The 24,206-nt window shown below is 55.4% G+C and overlaps 1 protein-coding gene across 1 annotated transcript in view; it reads left to right on the top strand.

The window, feature by feature from the left end:
• The first annotated feature begins 4,561 nt into the window (after window positions 1–4,561).
• The window catches only part of LOC119111237 (leucine zipper putative tumor suppressor 2), a 28,644-nt gene continuing 8,999 nt past the window's right edge, over window positions 4,562–24,206 (top strand). Inside the window, exons 1-2 of the mRNA XM_037235058.1 lie at window positions 4,562–4,870; window positions 15,998–16,239. Coding sequence (XP_037090953.1) covers window positions 4,705–4,870; window positions 15,998–16,239 — 408 coding nt within the window. The 5' untranslated portion in view covers window positions 4,562–4,704. The remainder of the gene's footprint in view (window positions 4,871–15,997; window positions 16,240–24,206) is intronic.

Raw genomic sequence — 24,206 nt, forward strand, 5'->3', positions numbered from 1 at the left:
GTGTGGTCCGAGGCGCTGCGCATTCGGGCCGTTTGCCTCGCGTGGTCCGAGGCGCTGCGCACTCGGACCGTCTGCCTTGTGCGAGGCGCTGAGCACTCGGACCGTCTGCCTTGTGTGGTCCGAAGCACTGCGCACTCGGGCCTTGTGTAGTCCGAGGCGCTGCGCATTCGGACCGTCTGCCTTGTGTGGCCCAAAGCCTTGCGCACTCGGACCGTCTGCCTCGTGTGGTACGAAGCGCGGCGTACTCGGGCCTTGTGTGGTTCGAGGCGCTGCGCACTCGGGCCTTGTGTGGTCCGAGGCGCTGCGCACTCGGGTCTTGTGTGGTCCGAAGCGCTGCGCACTCGGACCGTTGCGATGTCTCTTCGACACAGTGACCCATTTGACTTCTTCCATTGTCCTGTGCGACAAACATTTTACATTCCTAAGTGAAAGGTCGTGCACCGACTCTCCTGGCGCCACGTTTCGGGGCGGAAATCTCCCAAACAATGGCCAGGAAGAATTTCTAGGAACAACACGTCCGCAGTGCTGTTCGTGGTATCGCCGCGGGTATTACTCATCTGACTGCGGTGGGGTGCCCGTCAAAGTCTTTTACCTTGTCGCTGTTCTATGCGGAGGGCCTTTGAATAATGGATAAAAGACTAATGCCATGTCCTGCCTATCGGCCGGACCGAATTGATTGCGTCACGTTTCTCCGGAAAATAAGCTTCTTGTCGCCGTCTGGTACACCGGCGAGACAACAGCAAAGCTCTGGCAGCGGATGGTGGCACACTGTAAGCACGTAGGGGATGTGAGCTGCCGTTGGCGGCCGTTGCCGGCCCATTTCTGGCAGATGTGACGCAATACGGAACCGCGTGGAGGTGCACGCGTCCCGGCAGCTAATGGGTTGCTCATAGTCCAATAGGTGCGATTTGAGGGAGCGTACACTGTGTGGGGCGTCGCGTCAAGCACTTGCCGTGGCTGAAGCGGCGCAAACAAACCAGTCCAATTCCCGGCTCATGCAAGGCCGGCTATTTTGGCTCCGGCCGCGCCATCCCTCCCTCACAGCGGGCAAAGGGAGGGCGCCAGCGCAAGATGGCTCAGCTGGCGGCCACGCCATCCCTCCCTCAAGGTGGGCAGAGCGGGAGCGCCAGCGCGAGATGGCTCAGCTGGCGGCCGCGCCATCCCTCCCTCACGGCGGGCAAAGGGAGGGCACCAGCGCGAGATGGCTCAGCTGGCGGCCGCACCATCCTTCCCCCACAGCGGGCAGAGCGGGAGCGCCAGCGCGAGATGGCTCAGCTGGCGGCCGCACCATCCTTCCCTCACGGCGGGCAGAGCGGGAGCGCCAGCGCAGGATGGCTTAGCTGGCGGCCGCGCCATCCCTCCCTCACGGTGGGCAAAGGGATGGCGCGCGCTGAGCCATCTTGCGCCAGCGCAGAATGGCTCAACCGGCCACGCCACGCATTCGGCGGCGGTCGGCCCACAGGCGAGCGTGGCCTGGCTGGCGAGCTGGGCAGCTGTCTCAGTCCACACAGAACACTGGCGGGCGAGGCGGTGAGAGCTGGGATCTGTCGGCCCGCCAGAGAGCTGCCCAGTGGCCAGGTAGGAGGCAGAACACGGCGGCTCGGGCCGTGGCGGCGACGGTGGGAGCAGGGCAGAGGGAGAGAGCGCAGATGAGGCCGGGAGGCTGGCAGGGTGTAGGCGAGCCCAGAGACGTGACATTGCCGGCGCTCGAGCGCCGCCGATAACAGCTTTTTGCTGCCTTCTCAGTACGGACTGGTTCACTATCAAGCCGAGCAAAAACGGGCAGTGGGCACGCCACGCGCGGGTGGAGCCTTCCGCCGCACCACAAAGCTGGGCGCGCCGCCCGTTTTGAATTATTTCCGCGGAGCATGGAAGCCGGGTCATCCGACCAACGGCGCTCTGGCGGCCGCCGGGCCCTGCCAGGCTGCACTCAGTCAGCCTTGTGGTCCCTGGGCGGGCAATGGCGTGGCAGCTCACACACTGTCGGCAGGGCGAAAATGCATATCGGATCACTTTACCGGTATTGTAGGGCCATAGGCCCAGCACTAAGTCCAAAGCTAAAGGGTCAAACGAAGGCCAGGTTGTACCATTGTTGAAGCTACCGCTGCCCTCTACCCAGTTTTTACGTCTTGCTTTGTCAGCAATCTGTACTCTCTGGAGGTGAGTGTAGCTCTGTTTGGGGTGAGTGGGGTGCGTATAGCTCTTTTGGGTGATTGAGGTCAGTGGAGCTCTTTTTGGATGAGTGTAGCTCCTTTTAGGTGCGTGTGGTTTTTGTGGGGGGAGTTAGCTCTTTTTGGGGTGAGTGTACGCTCTCCCTTGGTTGACTTGTTCATTGAGTTCAGTTTTCCCTTTATAGGGGTGGGCTCTGCGTTCTATTGATGGATCGTACTCTCTGTGGGTAGTTTTGTTTATCTAGGTGTGTGGGATATGCTTGCTTTGGGTGGACCGTGCTCCGGACGTTGGCTGTGTTCCCTCGTTGGTCTGTGGGCTCTGGATCATATTTGCTCCCAGTGGGTGGGCTGTGACCTATTCAGCGGGCTATGCCCTATGTGGGCGAACCGTGCCCTATGTGGGCGAGCCGTGGCCTATGTGGGCGGCTGTGGCCTATGTGGACGAGCTGTAACCCATGTGGGGGGCTGTGGCCTATACGGGCGGTCTGTTTCCTCCGTGGGTGGGCTGAGCCCCATGTGGGCGAACCATACCCTGTGTGGGCGAACCATGCCCTATGTGGGCGGGCGGTTGCCTATCCGGGCGGTCTGTGGCCTATGTGGGCGGGCTGTGGCCTATGTGGGTGGGCTTTGGCCTATGCGGGCAGGTTTGTTCCCTCTGTGGGTGGGCCGGGTGTTGCACGGCCTTCGCGTGCCGAGCGGCAGGAGGTCGGCTCTGGTCGTGCTCGGTCGACTCAGTCGCTCGGCAAGTTGCCGGCACTGCCTGCTTCGACTGGAGAAGGCAGGAGTAGGGGAGGGGATGCTCGGGCCACTCCTGTTCCAGGCTCGCCGCCTCCGCGGAAAACGCGGACAAACGAATGGTTGGCCGAACACGACGTGACTGTCAGGAGGCGCGTCATGCCGCTGCTGGACTCCCAGCAGCCCGCGGACGAACCCAGCCACTGGACTTGTGTTTGCGTGATGTGTGCACTCACAGGGATCGGTACGGCTCATCTGTGATCGGTTAGTTCAGTTGTGACCAAGTTAGTCGGCCGTGACTCGGATGGGTCACTGGCGGGGCAGACAGGACGTCGGACAGACGCGGCGCCAGACCCAGCGGCGGGCTCCTCGTCCGGTCGCCCGGCGCCTCTCAGACCGCAGGACCCGGGCGCCTGGGAAAGGCGGGCTGGGCAGCGGCCGGACCGGCGCGCTCCACGACATAACAGATTCACTTTTGGGCGACGTCGGCCGACTTCAGGGTCGCAGCGGGCCCGTTCGACGGTAATGAACGGTTCGCTAATGGCGCCCTTTCAGCGTCCGATGCGATCTGTAACGGCGGCGCGCCGTCCCCGCCGCCTATCTGATGGCCGGCCTCGGCAGGCGCGCCTCAACGCGCGCCGCCGGCTCTGATGTGGTCCTCCGCCCGGCGTGACCAGACCGGCCCGGACCTGGTCGGATGTGCCGGTGCCGTGTCCGGATGGACCGGCCGCCCCGGCCCGCTGACCCGACGTCCCGTCCCGGCCGGCGCTGACCACCAGAAGTACCTTCTCTTGGATCTGGCGGTATGTCCGGACGGGCTGGATTAGCCAAAAGCATCTGTATGCAGCGCCTTATTTGAAGTGACTGACCCTGTTTCTGAAAACAGACCGTGTGGCTCTACGAAGCTTTCTGTCTTCGGCGTGACGTCTAAGGTGATCAAAGTCACGAGTGCATCAGACACGGCAATGGCTCTGGATTTATGAACTTTGGAAAAAAGCTGTCGGCGCGTCCGCAGACCGGTTGACATGAACCGTGATGTCGTGCTCAGACGGACTGGGCAGACGACTTGTCGGGACTGACCACCTGACTGACCCACCAAGCCTGCACTGGGTGTGCCGGCCGACCCGACGACATGGCGCATGCGCACAGCAGTTGGCTGGCGACAGAGGCCAGCTGCAGTGACCGCGCAGCACCGGCTCGCCCGGCATGCGCCCGCTCCGAGCGCCAGCACAAGCCGCGACAACGTCGCCCGCCGACCGCGTCGGACCGGTGGGGGGCGGCGACCTGACCCGCTCTGGCGGCCGGCCGACCGGCGGCGGGGAGCGTGGGAGCGCCGGTTGCGCCTAATGGCGCCGCCTTCCGGCCGGCGCCGACCGCCGCCGCGCCAGTCAAGGCTGTTGGTCAGTGAAGACGCGACGGTCGCCGGAGCGGCGCGCTGGTGACGCTGCGGCGCCCGCCGACGCACCCGGGCCCGGCTGGCGTTGACGTCGGTGACTCAGCGGTGACATCGGTGACTCAGCGACGCCTCGGCAGCGCTGAGGCGGTCACTCGCATCGTGATCCGAGAAGGTGCGTGAGACACGGGTCCTCAGTGGCCGCGGTTGGCTGGCGGAGCCCGCCCCGACAGTGGTCGGCGAGCGGGTCGTGTTGCTGCGCGGACAGCCAGCTCCGCCCTCGCGTCTCTGTGCCAACCCGACGCCTGAACCGCCGCTCGCGGAAGACGCCGGAGCTGGACCAGCCGGCGAGGCGCGCCCGTCACCGGCAGCTTCCGAGCGAGTCCACGGCGGGACTCCGCCGGCATGCATGACGTCAGTGGCGCCGCCGGTCCGGCGCGGGCGACGGTGCTCCTCAGCAGGCTGGCGGCCGTGTTTGCGCAGCGGCGGCCGGCCGCCAGTCCTATCTACGAGGCCGTCCGGGAGTGGGACGCGGAGACCGACTCGCCGACTCACCCCTCCCCCCAGCAGGGTAAGGCGGCGGCGGCGCGCGCCAGCCGGGCCGGCGTCGCGCCGCCTGTAAACAGGACGATAAATCGCTGGCCGATCTGGCGCACTCGTCTCGTCTCACGCCTCGGCAGCGCCGTCCGATCAATTACACGACCACCGGTGGAGGGCGGATGCGCAGCGCGCTCCGTCCAAACCTGCGCGGAGATCAGGAGGGATCGCTCATGCCGCGTCATTGGCTATCGCTATTTCCATAAGTTCTTGTCAGTCCCGGAAGACGTTTGAAGAAGCTGTTCGGGGGATATTGGACGGTCGGTGTTTGTCGCCTTGCATGACTGGTGGAGATCAGAGAGACGGTCTTAAGAGACAGTGGCATTTTGTATGCGCGAGGCGAAGTCGATACGCGGTATTTCAGTACCGGTGTGCCGTTACAGACCGTTGTAATGCTACATAATTGCTTGCCTACCACAGGCAACATTTAATACAGACATTCAGGAGGTATTCGACAATCGCCGCTGGTCGTCATGCATGTCTTATGGAGGTCAGAGAGCCAGCCAGTCTTGTGAGACAGAGACATCTTGTGCATACACGGTTGGGTCAATGCAACACATGTCACAACTTTGAGTCGGTGGAAGATAATCTCTCCGCTGACATATCGGGTGAAATGGACCTCGAGGAGACCGGCAATAACCTTTGGAGGCTGGTTGCTTGGTATGCGCTGTAGCCAGTGGAGGCATTTTCATTTTCCCAATTGAAGTGCACATCAGGATTAAGTCGTCATATTTGTGGCACCACAGGCTGCACCTCTCGATTTTGCAGTACGTCATGCTGAGCTGACCACCTGCTGGAAACGGAGATGTGATGCCCGCCGACGGTGGCGTCGACGTTCGGTGTGTGACCCCGTTTGTTCTCATCACCGTTGGGTGTGCGGCCCCGGTTGTTCTCACACCGTTGGGTGTGCGGCCCCGGTTGTTCTCACACCGTTGGGTGTGCGGCCCCGGTTGTTCTCACACCGTTGGGTGTGCGGCCCCGGTTGTCCTCATCACCGTTTGGTGTGTGGCCCAGGTTGTCCTCATCACCGTTGGATGTGCGCCTTTGATTGTCCTCGTCACCGTGGGGTGTGCGGCTTCGGTTGTCCTCATCAGCGTTTGGTGTGCGGGTTCGATTGTCCTCATCACCGTTGGGTGTGCGGCCCCGGTTGTCCTTATCACCGTTCTCAGAGATCAAAAGGCTTACGCCTATCTCCCTCAAAATACAAATTACAAATGGTATCACCTGGCTCCTTAGCCCTCGTCCTGAATCCCCGTTTTTCATAATACGGACTGATTTTTTCATCACATTCCTCATTTTGTGATATAGCATGTGAAACATAACTTTAAATAATAGGAGCATTTCAGCCCCCTGTCATGTTGGACAGGCGTTGATATCAGTCTCCCAGGCTCGTGGGCGAGTGGACGCTGTTTTATCTCTGGCCGCCCTGCCGGTGGCGGGGCCTCCTGAGAGAGGGCCAGCGACGGTGTTCGGCCATCTCTCATTGTTCGCCCCCCCCCCCCAATTCATTTGGCGAGACTAAGCTGCTGCAAAGTACATGTGTTGAAAGGCAATGGCATGACATACTCAGAAGTTGCAACGGTTAAAACGAGACTCTCTGTTTATCATTAAAATGTCACCGATAGGTGCGATACCCAGCCACAGGTGACAGGTAATAGCATCTGTAGTTGGTGACACTCATGTGTCATCAGCTACCTAGTGTCTAGCTGGTAACGCTCATTTGTCACCAGATATCACGGAGGAGGGAGGGATGGGTGGGTTGGGGAGATCATGCCTTCCAATTTTCCCAACATGGGCTTTGTCCCTTTCAAGTTTGACCATTAAACCCGCGTGTTTCATGTCGTTCCATTTATAAAGTCATATCAGATCAAGTTACCCCCCCCCCCCGTTTGAACCCCTCCCGCAGGCTGCTTCCAATTTGACCCTTCCAATCCAGATTTGCCCCACCCCACCTACGAAACGTGGCTACCCCACGACGGGTGACGTCAGCCGAAAGAAATAAGCTGTCAGTGGAGGTGTACACATGGCGTAACACCACAAAGGCACGTCAGCAACCATCTAGCTGGTAAGGCTGGCAGGTGAACATAATCAGGCAGTACAAGACCGCCTTGGAACGCAAAAGATCGTGGTCTGAAACGTGTCAGAGCATACTGGCATACTGGTGAACAGCAGCGCGTTCTGAGCTCACCGCACCCACATAGCCAGACGTTTTATCACATGTGTTAAGTTCATAGACGCTGATAAAAGAGTTCACAAGCGCGCGTCAAAGTTGCGGTATATTTCAAAGGCTATTTTTAATGCAACACGCATTTTCTCATACTATGCGGAGGCGCCTGGTGCCGAGCTGTGTTGGCGGCGTATTGGTACTCGGTCCACCCGCATCCGTCTGGCGGGCTGGCCGGCACGCACCCGTCCTCCACCCCGCATGGTGGTTGAATGAGGTGAACCGCCGCCATGGCGAGTGCACCGGAATTGTGGAGCACGGGTGACTTGCCTCCACTACGATTTCAGTTGGTGACGCTCAGAAATTCGTGTTATTACTATATATGATAATTTTGGGTCTCCCAAGTCGAGGCTTTGGCAAGGTATGTGACCTTGATGGCCTTGATCGTGCGTTCAGGATTCCGTAATTTCCGAAGCATTTCCTGAGGCTAGACAGCACCGGTGCCTTTTAATCGTGTTTTACAACAGCCATGATTAAGCTCAGGGTTCTTCCATGACGACAACGCACTCACGATTTCAAAATCCGAGGGCAAGCGTCAGTGACTGCGGTGGCTTGGCAGCTTTTCTGAACATGTTTCGGTGCGGTAATTTCCCAGACCGACCGCTTCTGCCATCGCCCAAACATTCGGTTCGACCATTTGAGATACGCGGCGCGCAGTGGCGGTCCGCCTCCACAGCGAGCGTGACGCGGCCGCCGGCCCCGCCGCCGGCGTCGGACGCGGCCGGCCGCAGGTGGGGGCCGGCCGGCTTCCGTCGGCCGGGGCTGACCGCAGTTGGGGACCGGCCGGCTTCCGTCTGCCGGGGCTGACCGCAGCTGGGGACCGGCCGGCTTCCGTCTGCCGGGGCTGACCGCAGTTGGGGACCGGCCGGCTTCCGTCTGCCGGGGCTGACCGCAGCTGGGGACTGGCCGGCGTCCATCGTCTTGGGCCGGCCGCAGCTGGGGGCCGGCCGACTTCCGTCGGCCGGGGCTGCCCGCAGCTGGGGGCCGGCCGGCTTCCGTCGGCCGGGGCTGCCTACAGCTGAGGGCCGGCCGGCTTCCGTAGTCCGGGACCGGCCGCAGCTGGGCGCCGGCAAGCTTCCGTCTTTGGCGGCCGCCGGCCCTCACCAGTCACTAGTCGATAGCACACTCCGACTGCAGGACGGCGGGTTTATGTCTCGGACGCTTTAGGTGCCTCTCAGTGATGCTTCGTGTAGAAACAAAGCGAGGTAAAACGGGAAAGCTTTGCCAGAAGGAAAGGCTTTGCCGTTTGACCAAGACGAAATGCGATAGTGGTTCAAGTCAGTCGGTAAACGAGAGCTTTGGGGCAGAAGCCGATAGGGCTTCACGCTTGTGCACTCTGAAGCTGTCCCCGTTCCTTCCTGTGGGCGCCAGGGACGTGCACTCTGGAGGTGCCCGCTCCCCTCCCTTCGACGTCCCGGGACGTCCCGGTCGGTTCTGCTTGGCTCAAACGTCGCGCACTTTTGAGGGGATGGGGTGCACAGGGACACGCTAACCGTCGGCTAAAACGCTGCGTGACGGAACGCTGACACGGCGAGTCTCGTCCTTCGTGACCAAGTGCTCGAATGTATCCCATTACTCGGGTCGATCGGCGAACACAATGGTGCCCGGATGCCTCAAGGACGGCGCGACCATAAAATATGGTGTCTTTTGGTATATCGCTGGAAAGTGCTGACATCCTTCGACACGGTTACCGCTAGTCGTCGACTGGCGTCTTGCGACAAAGAGAAGCTTTGTTGTCTAGGTATGGCACTAACAGTCGCAGAATGCTTTCATTTTGTTCATGTATCACTCGGTCGTTCTCCACGTTTATTTTATATACGAGGCGGTTGCGCTTTTATGGTTCTAGTAAGAATTTTGAAAAGACGTACGAAAGCAAGAGGATCCATGTGGCTCAGTTTGCTGATCTAGAGTACCATTATGACTCATGCAATGGCATGACGAATACCTACCCCCTGACTTGGCCAACCGCCTGGGATATTGCTCTAGCTAACACAAGCAGTATCCTCTGCGTCATTCCTTACGGCATGTCTGAAAACGAAATAAAATAAACATATCACTAGTCGCCTTCGGGTTGAATGTCTTTGACTCAAGCGCAATTTTATGGATCTCTTTGTTTACTTCAGTGTCCGTGTGATTGTATTTTTGCAAGGCACCATATCCGTAGAGGCTACTGGAGACCGGATGTACAGGTGATGAGGATGATGGTGAGACCAGGATGTACAGATGATGAGGATGATAGTGAGACCGGATGTACTTGGATGGTCCCTCGGATGCGTCAGTGGCGATAACGCAGAACAGCATGCGCGAGGTAAAACCACAGTCTCAGAGTAATCAACACAGACACTTCCTTCCCAGACGGTTTTTTGTCCGTGGGAAATAACAGACCAGTGATGACGTCCGTTAGAACTCCAAAGTAGTTATTTTTGGTGAAATGACCAGTGTTGAGTGTGCTCCATACTTGTCCGACGAGACCGGGCAATCACGTGCGGCGCAGCATGGGACTGAAATTGTGTGATTCTGTTGTTGGCGATTCAGGGCATTATTGCGGCTCATACGCGTTGAAACATACCGGCATCAGTGAAGAATGCTTTGTTGTTTCAACCGAGGCAGGTGGGATTGCAATTGGATTTGTTCCGGCCTGTTTATCGAAGGGAGTACAGGAGAACAAGGGCATGATACCAACCATTGCACAGCGAGGAGGCAGACTTCCAGACAGCCTTTAAGAGACCACAAGAAAACAGCAGACAATGACAGAGCGATGTCAAGCTTGACATAGTTCATGGTGCCTCCACTGATCCCCATTATGATGCTAGTTACCGGGTGTTACGGGCGCGTCAACTATGATGGTCACTTGCGCCTATCCTCGTTATGATGCCCATTTCGCATGTGCTGCACCTTTAGGTTGGCAAAGGTCAAATTTAACAATGAACCCTTATTTTATTTCTGAAGCGTTGCGAAAGCGATTTTACGCCAAAGCCATTCTCTGTGTTTGTCGTTCGTGACTGCACAGTTATGTAAATGGTAACGAATCAGAGTAAATTATACGAAAACCTTGAGACCTTGAGGTTCCACAAATCTCAGGGGATTAAAACAGTTCGGATAGCTAAATAATGGTTTCAAGAGTCTTACAAGGCAATTGAAGTGATGATTGATTGTTCGATGACAATTGATGATGTAACGGCTATCTCATATCTGTCTTGCTCCAAAATTGTCGCTTTTCGATGCGACCAGTTGTCGTACTTTGACATATTGTCTCCAAAAAAAGTTAATGCCAACTTGACATGGAAGGTCGCTGGCGGAAGTCAAGGGGTTCCAAATGGTCATGAATGGATTCTTCAGGCGTAAAACGCACCCGAGTGGCCGGTGGAATATCCTTCACTCGGGTGGGGGTCATTTTGACCCTCCGAAATCTGTTAAAATTGGAGGTCCATAGGTCAATGACTTTTGGACCAAACAAGGTCAAATCCAAGTTTGATGTCAGTGGTGCCCCCAGACCTCCTCATGGCACCGCCTTGAATCTAGATGTCTGTTCTAAGCAAAGGGTCACTGGTATTTATTTTAAGTCAGTGACCATGTTAAGCTTTCATAAGTTCATGACTAGAAACCCGCGGGGGTAGTTTTATTCTTTAAAATTTTAATAAACCTTAAAGGCAATGTTTCACGTTTGAAGACATTCAAGCAAGCGTGGGATAGGATAAAATAAGCTCATACAACTATTGGTATGCTTTTAAGTGGAAGCTCTAGACGATACTTTTTCTTTGTGAAGTAAGTAGCCTCCTCAGTATGTCATTGTTCGATGAAGTCATTGCACTTTGCACAACATTGATTGGGAGCCAGTTGACAGGCCGTTACATCTGGAGTTCGTGCTCACGAGCGCAGGGTATGAACCACTCGACAATGACATTTTTATTGAATTTGATCGCCGCAAGGTCAGTGGAATGACAGGATCTGAAAAACATTATTATGGCGTCATGAATACCTGGGTGACCTTGAAATAGTCTGACATATTTGGCTCATCTTAGGAGACGTGCAACCTAATAACTAGAAGGGTCTAGGTGGTCTAGGAGGTTAAAAGGGCAGGACTGTGAACTGCACCGAATGATCTTCAATATGGCTATGTAAGGTCAAAACCCCATGCAAATGTGAAACACTCCCTTTAATCATTGCGCTAGGCGGTTCGTTCCAAAAACAAAGCAATGATCTGGGTCATTTTAGGTCAGCGACCTAATTTGACAGCCAAAAAGTCCACGGAAAATGTCTATTACGGTCCCTATTATCAAACAATTTGTAATGAACATTACAGATTACCCAAAATACAAGCTATTCCAATAAAAAGGTACCTTGGTTTTGACATCGGTGTGACTTTTATGCCTGCCCTTAAGTCAAAAGAATTTGTAGCAACGCTAAATTAAATTGTTCTTTTGCCTAAGTAATTATCTCAGAGATGTATGGGCTCGTCTAACACCCCGTTGTTGCATCAGATTGTACAATTCCCAAGGAACTGTCTTCGCTGACAGCCACGGGGTGACTTTGACCTGCTGCAGGTCAGCGACCTTACAAGATGAATCGCATGGTTTATACCAAAAAACATCTGTTTATTTTTCTGCAGTTATGCAAAGCTTGGTGCGACTACATCGCGCAGTTGAACAAGTGTGGTCAAATTGATCCCCCACCCGGGCGCGTGTAATGCCATCGATACGTGATACACTAGGATCGGATGGGTCGAGGACATATACATATACGACAAATACGTCGCTCACGTCGCTCACGTCAGCACAAATGCTGACAGTGTTTAGTTTTCCTACCCATGTTAGGTGATGCGTCTTGTCCACGTGGCTGGGGCGACCAGCCCCTTCTTAGAATTAAACTCAACGTGTTCGGCTCTTCTCACTGCCACTCTAGCACTCACTCGTAGTACTTAAATCTTCCGAGAGGTGGCCGTGGTGGTGCTGGAGGTACTTGCTGAACCGAATATCATGTGCTTTTCTGTTTTGACACTTTCTCATGGTGTTCTTGCATGTTCGTCTGTGAGCTCAGAGTGTTTACCTGTATTCTTGTGTTCGGTTATGGCGCTTTTCTTTGTGTCCCACCTTCGGATCATGTTTCAAAAAAAACATTGCTGAAACCTTTGGACCTAGCGTCTATTAATAGCTGCCACTGATGCCAGTGTGCCACACCATGAAGGTCTACAAAGAATGCAACTCTTTATGTCCTTTTCGAGCCTGAACTGCGCTCAGTGCATTGTAGCAGTAGTACTTTCTTGGTAGCCCCAAAGTGCACCCCGAGTCCGCGACAACTACAGCTGTCGCAAACGCCGTCGTCATGACAGCCACCGTCGTCATGACTACAGCAGAACCTGCTGAGGGCCGTTGTCAGCTATTATGGTTTATATATATCACATTTGAGCTGTTTTGACTCGCACATTGCGGACCTGCGGGCGTGGCGTCCCCACGGGTATAGATGACGTCATTACAAATGGGTGTTTGATTGGCACAGCGGACGGCAAGGGCCATTCACCGAGAAGCGCGTTGGTTGAAGTTTGAGCCAGTGCATCACTGTGGATCTCACTGTGGATCTGTGGATAATACTCCGTTTCCCAAAGCCAAAGTGCGCTTCGAAAAGAGTCACTGGTAGCATCCTTAGGGGAGAATTTAGAGTCGTGGTACAACGTTTTGTTGAATTCGCGTGATAATTGCCTCATGTTTGCATATATTTTCTCTAAGCAGTGTTTCGAGGTTTCGTAGCATTTGCTCCATAAGGGTTTTGACGCATTAGTGTGCTGCAAACACTACAAAACACGCGTTGGAAAAGAAATGGTAATGCAATGCACTAGTTTCCTAGTGGTGAGCAGGAATTCCAATGAGGCTTCTTCCGCAGGAGCTGGAAAAGTAATGATAATGCAATGCGCTAGTTTCATAGTGGTGAGCAGGAAGTCTAATGAGGCCTCTTCCGCAGGAGTAGTAAGTGCGAGTAGTAAGTAGTAAGTAAGCAGCTTCCGCGGCTACTTAAAATAAAAATGATGAGCATTTCGAGAGAGAGAGAGAGAGAGAGAGAGAGAGAGAGAGAGAGAGAGAGAGAGAGAGAGAGAGAGAGAGAGAGGAGAGAGAGAGAGAGAGAGAGAGAGAGAGAGAGAGAGAGAGAGAGAGAGAGAGAGAGAGAGAGAGAGAGAGAGAGAGAGAGAGAGAGAGAGAGAGAGAGAGAGAGAGAGAGAGAGAGAGAGAGAGAGAGAGAGAGAGAGAGAGAGAGAGAGAGAGAGAGAGAGAGAGAGAGAGAGAGAGAGAGAGAGAGAGAGAGAGAGAGAGAGAGAGAGAGAGAGAGAGAGAGAGAGAGAGAGAGAGAGAGAGAGAGAGAGAGAGAGAGAGAGAGAGAGAGAGAGAGAGAGAGAGAGAGAGAGAGAGAGAGAGAGAGAGAGAGAGAGAGAGAGAGAGAGAGAGAGAGAGAGAGAGAGAAGAGAGAGAGAGAGAGAGAGAGAGAGAGAGAGAGAGAGAGAGAGAGAGAGAGAGAGAGAGAGAGAGAGAGAGAGAGAGAGAGAGAGAGAGAGAGAGAGAGAGAGAGAGAGAGAGAGAGAGAGAGAGAGAGAGAGAGAGAGAGAGAGAGAGAGAGAGAGAGAGAGAGACCTGAAGGAGGCATGCCTCTGGATCGTTATACTATCGATCATGGCTGCCATATCAGGGCCAAGAATCACGTGGACCGTTAAACCTGCTGATAATCAGACCAAACTATCCGTAAACAACGCTCGGCTGCTCATCTGCGGCACTGCCTGGCCCGGAACCGAGGACGGAGAGAGGGCCAAATTGGTCGGGCCCAATTTGGAACAGACGATCTATTGTCGGTCAGAACTGTGTTCATTTCCACCCAAACTGCCGGTAATCGGTGATTTGGTAGCCCAACTTTGATGACCTGGGTTACACTGGACACTGCCTGTGCACCACGCAGGACCAGAACTTCGTTGTGCAACTAGCACTTTGCTATCTTATAGCGCATGGCGTCGCACCGCATCATAAATGCAAATCTATCAAGGCCCAGGACTTGTATCCACTGCCCAGACGTGTTTTTGATGTACAACACGATGCCATTACGCTGGACACGTTTACCAGGCGCAGGAACAAAGGGGGCAGGCATCCATCACGTTCACTCCGGTCTCAACCGACAACTGCATCAGTTGAGCGGCCTGTCCATACCGGTTGGCGGAAAGCGATTCCTGGAGCGCTGATTCAGTGCCCCGTGTGAGACTCAACGCTCAAGGGCCAAGCTCCGTATCATGCATCATTATGACTGGTGATGTCCGAGTTGTCTTAAAAAACAAATCTCGTGTCGCCTTTAGCACTTTCTAGCGACTTTCTGGAATATCCAGGCTTACCACTGAGAGCCGAAACAGGTATCAGGACCAAGCCTCTTCCAAACAGACGCAAGCACCATCCCATAATAAGAGCGGTGTGAAGAACCACCATTCATTCCGGACCTGCTCCCAACGCAAATATTGCGTATTTTTTCCGATGCTACTGATTGCGGTTTTTTGTGCGTTCCAGCTACGAAGGTCATTTCACCCCCGGCCTTTGTTCATTCTATACGATCAGCTCTTTGTTAAGAGTGTATCCAAATGGAGGAATAGGCTACCTGTTACGATTACGTGGAGATTAAGCAGAAGAACATATCACTTCAAGTCCAGCAGCAGATAGAAACTTGAAAACGTTCGTCACCATCGACCTGCGGCACGTCTCCTATTGAGGAAGTCAAAGTTATAAACCGCCAGAAGAAGTGGAATCTCTCGCCGTCCAGGGACATGCTGCCCACCAGAGCATGGTTAACAGTCCGTGGTTTATCGCAACGACCACATCACGGGCCTCCCCTGGCTCGTAAGGTATCATTGCCGATGTTGTTGATTTGACTTTCCTATAAATATTTTATGGGGATCGATCGAAATAGCGTGAAGGGCATATGAATTGATTCAAGATTGATTTCTTTTAATGAGTAGGGGATAATGAGTAGATGGCAGGGAATAATTATGTCCATTCGAGCACATTACAATTAATATGCAAACACTTAATGTGCGACAAAACTATGCCGAATCGTTTCACACAGGGAGACGAATCAGACCAAATCATTGAACTGGTACGTGAAGTGATATAGAATGCATTCAAAACGGACAAAGCAATGATTTGAATCAGATTTGAAGCGCTTAACAAAAATCGTGAGTCAATGGAGAATCAATTGTCAAAGCTTTGAATCGAACACAAGTCTGCTTGGGACATGGCCGTGGCCGACCGGCCGGTGCGTAGCGCCTTAATCCCAATATTTTGGATATTTATTCTTATAGTGCTATTTCATGTTTCAAATCGAGCAATGGATCATTTTTTTGTCCCAACTAATGGTTCGGAAGGTGAGCTATTTTTGATGGGTCACACTCCAAACTCTATTTTTGCCAGACATATCTAGTTGAAATCATGCAAGAGGTAGAAAACCGAGCATTCTACATTCACATGGAAAAAGGAAACAATTCTCTTTATCAAATTTTGATTCAAAAGCTTGAACCTCGTAGCTCATAGCGTTGTAATCCAACATAATATGCTTTAGCATCGCATGAGGATGAAATGCGTTTGAAGTGCGTTTGTTGTCATCGTGGAAAAGTGGGATTGGTTAATATTCGATCGAAGGCAAATGCGATATAACCTCATTATGACTTCTTTGTAATCTACTTGTAAGAAGTCTATCACACATCCGCCGATGGAATATCACAACCGTGCGTATGCGCCTTGCTATTTTGAGGAAAAGGCGTTCGCAGGTTTACTGGGTGCTCTGGACCGAACAGTAACTTCCTCTTAAAATTGGTCCCGCATGCGAGGGGGGTCACCTCTCTGACTTTCGTCTTTCCGACAGGCGTGGGCGGGTGCGTCGCGATGGCGCGCGTCGACAGCGGCCACGAGACGCTGGCCGACGACGACTCGCCGACGCCGACGTACGACAGCGACGGCGGCGACCTCAGCACGAGCCTGCCCGAGCAGCACGGCGGCGACCTCAACACGACGCTGTCTGAGCAGCACATCTATGAGGAAGTGGCGCACAGGGCGGCGCGCGCGCCGCCCAAGCTGCCCGCCATCAGCGGTGTCCTGCAGAATGCGGTGAGAGCAGGTGGACCGGGCGAGACGACGGGCGGGAGGGTGGGGTGAGCTGGGGAGGAGGGATGATTAGTTTTAAGGGGCGCTTTGGCTGCCGGGGCCACTTTGCCGGGGAGAGGAGTGGGGGGTCTGTCCCAGATCGGACGATAGATCATGGGGGCTGGTGGCTCGGAGAGACTGGGTAGCCTGAGGAAAGGGAGTGAGGGGTGGACTGAGGAAGAGCACGGGGTATGTGAGCATACTGGGCCGAACCAGAGGACGTGCTGTGCGGGGGCGGGGCGAGGAGGGAAGAGGCCATGAAAAGGACGACGCAAGAGGCGTGCAAAATATGACATGGATGTCGTGTATGGATCTCACCTATGTGAAAGAGAAGGAAATGTGACGAGAGATCTGCACTTGTCCCTGCTTTGCCAGCCGGGCAATGGCTACAGAGGTATTGGGATTTGGCGAGCCTTGGTCGGGTTCATCTGTAGACAGTAACGGACACGTGAAACGGAGGGTCTTCGGCTGGTCACCCCATAGCCCGACTCTGTTCTGTGGTAGAATTTGAAGAAATGCATAACCACATTTCACTCCTCACATTAGATGAAATCGTTGCGCGTTGAGCTCGCAGCAGACTTAGTCGGCGGGCAATCGGCTTATCAAGCTACCTCGACTGAAGGCACTCTTCGTTTTCGATGGTGGAAGGTCCGGTTATGAACAACGCCGATCAGAACGCAGCGTTCCAAAACGGGCCGAGCAATCCCAGATAGCGTCAGTTAATTTATCATCCACACAATCCCAGCACCCGGGGGCGAACAGGCAATCAGCAAAACAAGCAGACGAACCGGCGCCCACGGACGACGTGCGCGGCTGTCTCCGAGTGCGGCCCAGCCGCCGCGCTCAGGCGGAGCGGCTGCGTACGCTGCGTACGTGGCTGTCTCTGAGAGCGGCCCGGCCGCCGCGCTCAGGCGGAGCGACTGCGTGCGCTGCGTACGTGGCTGTCTCCGAGTGCGGCCCGGCCGCCGCGCTCAGGCGGAGCGGCTGCGTACGCCGCGTGCGCTGCGTACGTGGCTGTCTCCGAATGCGGCCCGGCCGGCGCGCTCAGGCGGAACGGCGGCGTGGATACACGCCGACAGCCTGATCGGGATGGCCGCAGCGGCTAATTTGGGAAGCGTTTCTCTGTCAGTCTCATGGGCCGGCGCCGTTAATATGCGCCGCGCCGGGCCGCAGTTAGGACTGCAGTCAGGGCCGGCCCGCTCCCATTAGCGGCCGCGTCGACTGCCGATCTGCCACCTGGACGCGGTGAGGGCGGCCGTCCCACCAGTAGGCGCCGGTCAGCGGCGCGCGGCAACCCCAACCAGAGGGCTCTCCCTGGCTCAGATGGTGACCCGCTCGACTTTAATCGCTTCCTTCACTGCCATAGGCTTTCCGCACGGAAGGGAAGCAGATCATGGCTCCCTGACTTCCCCAAATGTTATTGCTGTGCTGCGTTGACTGCAAAGTTTGAAATTATGTTGGAAATGTTTTTGCGACAAACAATGAGATGAAACATTGAATTTTTCCGCATTGGTGTCACACTAGGCAGAATGCATGCATGATCGCTCGTAGTCAAGTTTGCTGTGCAAATGTTAGCGTGGCAAGAGCTTCAACATTAAAAAATAACCATACAGTTCAGGTTCTGTCGAAACCCTACACTCGCAAGGCGTGCAGCATGGACGCGAGGTAAAGAGTGCGCGTGGGCACGCCTGCGTGACTTGTGAGAGGACAGGAAATCAAAACCGTCATGTGGAGAATCAGTTTTGGTGCGTGTGAGACCCTAGCGGACAAGTGTGATACTAAAAGTACAGGAAGACACCGCAGAGTGCGGCGGTGAAACAGCGCCAGCTGGTGGTGCTGTGGGCGGAGGTGAGCCATTTAATCATAATGTTTTTGTGAAGAAAATGGTTGAGTGCCAGGCGCCGCCATTCAGCCGGGATGGCTGATTTGCCGTCACTGCTGCACGCCGTGCCACCTTTCAGCCAGGGATGGCTGATCTGCCGTCGCTTGCTGATCTGCCGTCCCTGCTGCACGCCAGCTGACGGGAGCACCCTGTGATGAACCGCGACCGGTGCGCGGAGCGGCGGACGACGAAAATGGCTCTGATCGCGGCGATGTATGGCACAACAGTTAAGCCGGCTGCGCCCATCAGTCTTGATCCAACGTTATCGAGTGTAACTAATTACATAACTTCATGCGATGACTTCGTCTAGTATCGTCGTCCATTTCAAAACCAGTTCAATGAAGTCATGCGAACCTTTTTTTGTCCCTCGTTCACGTTTTGACTTCTGCCGTGTCTCGGGGCTGACGCAAGCTGGCGTACGTAAGCATATCGCTTTTCACATAACAGATTTGGTAATATGCACAGTTCATGACGTTTCCTAGTAAGGCTGCCTGACGAAATTGAGACCAGCGATAGGGGTCACGGGGATCCTACGGATACCTTTACCTCACACGTAGGGGGGGGGGGGTCACAGGGTCGGACTCGTCCCCATGACGGGCCTGCGGCAGCCCTCTGCCGTCAGTCGCGTGTCACACGTCGTCACACGCCGTCTGCCGGTTGCGCGGCAATCACTGTCATCCAGGGTTATAGCGCTGCAGTATCACTCATTGGTCAGAAAGAGGTAGGAGGTGGCGGACAAGAGGGGTCGGATTTAATATGGAGAGGATGTCAGCTGTAGGTTATTTTCAAGCGGATCAAAGACTGCCGCGTTCGTTCGCTTTTCCTCGATTGGAGGCACTTTGCATGCGAACTGAGGAATGCGGCCGGCCGACGGCACAGAATGGAGAAGGCGGCTTCAAAAGTGGAGGGGCAGAGGTCGACGTTGCAACAGCCTGCAGGGCGCCGCCATCTGCCGGCGACGGGCGCGGCGCCTGTGCGGCCGGCCGGCGCACCCTCGGCCGTCTCCGGGAGCGGACCGTTGAACCCGCGCTGCCGAGCCGGGGCCGGGGCCGGGCCGGCGCCGGCGGCCGGCGCGGCTCTCTCGCCACCTGACACGCGCGCCCCGCCCTCAGCAAGGTCAGGTGGGACAGCGCCGTCCGGCGCGCCGCCGCCGCCAGAGCGCGCCCGGCTCGCCAGGGCTGAGCGCGGCGCGGCGGGCAGGCGATCGGCCGGCGTGTCCGCCGGTGTGTGCGCAGTGGTGTGGGGGCGGTGTCCGACGGCTGGAGAGGTGGCGGGAGGTGCTGCCGACGCCGGGCCGCCCGGCCGGCACCGCCCTACCGGCCGGGCGTCACGCGCTCCGCCCACAGCCACGCTGCGGGGAGCTTGGGTGACCTATGAAGAGGTCCGTGTCGTGCTTCAACCTGCGCGGGAAGCATGATGACGACGAGGAGGTATGTCTTGCATGGATTGTGGCTCTCCAGCTGTCCTGGGTACAGGCTGTTAAAGGCTGGACGATCCAAAACGAATAAATGAAGCGATGGCTCTGTATAACTTTCGACTCATTCTTTTGATCATAAGTGTAATCTATAAAATCGCAGGTTGCATTAGACAGTAAGTTGCCGAACTGAACCAGTGATCCAGAACGGGATTAGTGGCGTCGAACTGGACAGGGGACGATTCCGAGCCAGTGGCGCTGCGGAACGCGAATGCGGACGATGGATGCCGCACCTCCAGCGGAAGCTGTTTTTCGGCCGGAACATGCGCCGTTGATGGCCGGATCGTGCCTGACGCTCTGCTTCGGGTGTCTGCACGTACGCGGGCACGTGCTGTACGCCTGCGGCACGTCCGCAGACGAGGCCTTCCGGCACGAAGCCGCCGGCTCAGCCAGCGCAGCACGGCACCCGTCCGCTCGGGTGGCCTGCCCGCCGGGACGCTGGTGGGAGGGCAGCACGGCACTCGTCCGCTCGGGTGGCCTGCCCGCCGGGACGCTGGTGGGAGGGTGGCCATCCGCTCGGGTAGCCTGCCTGCCGGGACGCTGGTGGGAGGGCACACTCGTCCGCTCGGGTAGCCTGCCCACCGGGGCGCTGGTGGGAGGGCAGCACGGCACTCGTCCGCTCGGGTTGCCTGCCCACCGGGACGCTGGTGGGTGGGCAGCGGGGCAGGCGTGAGCGCCGCCATGGCAGCGCGAGCGTATTGCGGTGGGCGGACCGGGCAGCAGGTGCTCAGTGGCCGTGTAGGTGCGCCAACGCAGCGGCCGTGTAGATGCGCCAACGACTGATGTCAAGAGCGGGCTTCATTTGACTTACCATTTTCGTGGGTTCTGCTGGTAACGTTCCATTTTTCTCAGCTGCCACTACATCCGGTATCACCGCCGTACCTCCTGTGATGTGATCATGCCACGGCCGCCTGTCTTGAGTCTGCCTCACCGCCGTCCTGATTAGTGGCTGGCAGCCCCACCCGAGAACCTGCTCAGCACAGCTTCAGATAACCCGTGCGGGGCAAGCCTCGGTGTCGAAGGTGACGGAGGATAACAGCTCAGCTTCATTCGCTACCTCTTTCACCCATTCCATAGCTCTGGAAGGGTGAAAAATGGACGAAAGAGCTCTACCGCAACCAAAGCAAACCTGCCGATTACACTGGCGATAACTGCTGAGCTGCATTCATCGCTCCGTGGCTCGCGTGCTGGCTGAGCCTTGATTTGATGCCCAATAACAGAGCTTTTCTTAAGCCGTCCGCGAGCATCTGAATGGACAGCCTGCTTTGAATGGCTACCGGAGAACGAGGGAAGTTACATCGTGCTGCTATGTCGACGCGGCTGACACCGCTGCTCTCGCGATGTGCCCACAGACTGGGCGTGAGGCTCGTGATGGATCGGCTTCAGGACCCCGGTCACAGGATGGCTGGGCGTTGTAATCATTTCCTGTCAACCGTAATGACTTTTCGTTGTATGGGGACCGGTGCGCGGTGCACGCAATCACGTGACTGTGACCTGACCGGATGGCTCTAGCGTACAGTCATCGGCGGCCCAGTTACAACAGTCCCGTGTCAGTGTTGGAGTCGAGTTACGACAGTCCCGCGCCAACGTCGGAGTCGCGTTACAACAGTCCCGCGCCAACGTCGGAGTCGCGTTACAACGGTCCCGCACCAACGTTGGGCGCATCAGTGTTGGAGTCGAGTTACAATAGTTCCTGGAGTTGAGTTGTTGTTACAATAGTTCCTGGAGTTGGAGTTACAACAGTCCCGCACTAGCGTTGGAGTCAAGCTGCAATAGTCCCGCACCAATGGCAGGAGACGGACGACAGCTTGGGTGCGCTGGCTGATCCGTTTGCGGTTCTCTTTAGTTCAGTGATGGGTAGTAATAGTTAGCGTTAGTAATAGTTAGTCATGGTTGTTCAGTTATGGTCGTCTTTAGTAACAGTGTGCTGCAGCAAGTCCGAAACATTGACTCGGAAGTATCCAGATGCGCAGCCAGAGCCTTAGCAAGGGGGGGGGGGGCACAGGGCTGACAAAGGGCCCCCTAATAATAAAACGCCCCACGAAAATCGCCAGATGTGTCCCATTTGTTGCTGAGGACATGTTTTTCTCCATATGTTTACAGACATGTACACACACACACACACACACACACATATATATATATATATATATATATATATATATATATATATATAAATTCATCCTACTATGACTGGAATAGAAAACAGACGCTACCGCGTGATCCAATCTGCCTGATGTTTTTAGTCCATAAACTAAAAGAGCATGCGTTAAACGACCGCATGAAATAAATCGCCGGCCCTCTTATGTTCCAATAGTCCAGTGGACTTTGCTTAAACCGGTAGAGCTCAGAAACTTTGTCAGAATTTTTTCTGGGTGGTACAGAGATAGCAGGGACCCCGCGAATGTAACTTGAAGATGAAAATGAATCGGCAATTTATAGTAGCATGGCCAAGCTATGTATGTCTGGAAACCTTCAACATTCATTCGGAATTCGATTTGTGATGCAAATTATGTGACGTAGTTTTGAGCGTGCGCGTTCGCATATCTTAGCAGCAAAACCTCGAACCAAGCGTTGTAGTATCCGTAGGCCGCGCGGCGTCGGCTTCGCAACTGACATTAGGCCGTGGCCAAAATGTGGATGAAAATGATGTTGCATTTGAAAATAAGTACCTTTAAAGCCCTAGGACATGAAATCTCACATTTGGAGAGATTTCGGATGCACGTATCACCTGTGCGATTTCTAGTTTGATGGTAGTAACGGATTGGCATTTACAGCACCGCGAAGTGGTGCTGGAATCTGGTGGTGGAAGTGGAGGAGTAAGGATATCATCTCTATATTTTGTGTTGCTGTAACTGTTGGTCTGTCCAAAGCACAACCTCAAAGTTGTTAAAAAATATTCCGCCCAGTCTCATCTTTGAACTGTGCGAAATAATTTTGAAAGGCATTCAGAACCTCATTTTATGGTAGTCGTTGTTGCGCGCACGACGCACACGCGCGGCGTTACTTGCAGTGGCCAACGCCGTTCGATTCTACGGAAACTCATGTCATTGCTGTCCTTGCTCCCCGAGATGCGGGCGCGTCATTTAGGCTTCACGACGCACTCAGCTGCTGAGACTATATGGCGTTGCCTGCCTCTCACCCGGACAGGAGAGGCCGGGCACCGCGGGAATGGAATTGGCTCCATTGCCTTCATGCGAGCACTTATCATAAAGTCTCTTGCTTTCTTTCACTACAGAGCGCTCTGACCAACTTAGGGGCCCTCCGTCATTCGGGTTCCGATCCCCGTCCCTATTGATCGAATCTCCCCCTGATCGATTCGAGGCCGCTTGTTGACACAGAATACCGCGCCAGGCACTGTGGGCCCCTGAATGATGCAGGAGCCCCGACCAATGTGAATCACAGGCCCAGTCTTGACCCTGCCTGGGAAATTCCCCCCCCCCCCCCCCACCCCCAAGAACTGAGACCAACACGGAGCCGACTTTTCGTTGTTGGTGATCGCCGGCCGAAATAGAGGAACGCTCTGCCTCAGGGGCTGCTATCGGTGCAAGAGGCCATCTTGCTAACATTTGTGGTCACGACCCCATGAGCAGGGGTCCCCAATGTGACCTACAGGTAGCCCTTCGGACCGTCCAGGTCTTCCAGTCAGGCGCTTAATCTTTGGTATCGAGAGACTCTTGGACCCCTCTTCGAGCCCTTCAAACGCCGCTCCAACTCGGGACCACTTGCCGTCCACAGGACCCCTATTAGCACTATGGCCCCTGACCGACACAGGAGCCCCACATTGTGCCAGGGACCCCGAACAGCGGGTCCCGGTCTCGTTCCTGCTTGGGGAAATGGATCTCAAGAGCTCAGATGAGCATGGAATCGACTGCTTGGTGTTCGTGAGACACCCGCATTGTCTCAGGGGTTCCTCAAACGGTGCAAGAGGACCTCTGACTGATATGTCAAGACACGGCCCGACGGACCGCGATTCTTTATGTGGCCTTCAGCCAGTCCTTCGGGCCCTCATACCCTCCAACCGGGCTTTTGGTCGACTTGGGACCTCTTGCCAACACAGAATCCCCGTTTAGGTACTGCGGGCCCCTGATAGACGCAGTGACCGCGGCCAACGTAAATCGCTGGCCTGACTTTGTCGCCTGCTTGGGTGGTGGGTCCTCAGGCCCATACCGACACGCAGCCGACTATTCAGTACTGGTGGCGCATGATCTACATGTAGGCCATGTCGACTCCATGAGTCCCCGATCGGCGTAAGGGCCATCTGGCTGTTATTTTGAGGGCCCGTCTCCGCAGGCCGGGGACCCGGAATAAGACTCCGACCAGCCCTTCGTGCCCTTAAACCCTCCAATCGGGCCCCTGGTCGTCGGACCCACTGGGTTCTCTAGGCTCTTTGGGCCTCTTCGAACACTTTCTGGCCGACTCGGGGCCCCTTGCCAACATATGGCCCCCGTTAGGCGCTGTCGGGCGCTGACAGACGCTGCGGCACCGACAAATGGAAATTGCTGGCTCCGGCTTTGTTTTTGCCTGGGAAATGAGCCCTTAAGCCCATGCCGCCCCAAAGCCGACTTTTTTGCG

Source organism: Pollicipes pollicipes, unplaced genomic scaffold (assembly GCF_011947565.3).
Source record: "Pollicipes pollicipes isolate AB1234 unplaced genomic scaffold, Ppol_2.1 Scaffold_7261;HRSCAF=8764_pilon_pilon_pilon, whole genome shotgun sequence".
NCBI classification, from domain to species: Eukaryota; Metazoa; Arthropoda; class Thecostraca; order Pollicipedomorpha; family Pollicipedidae; genus Pollicipes; species Pollicipes pollicipes.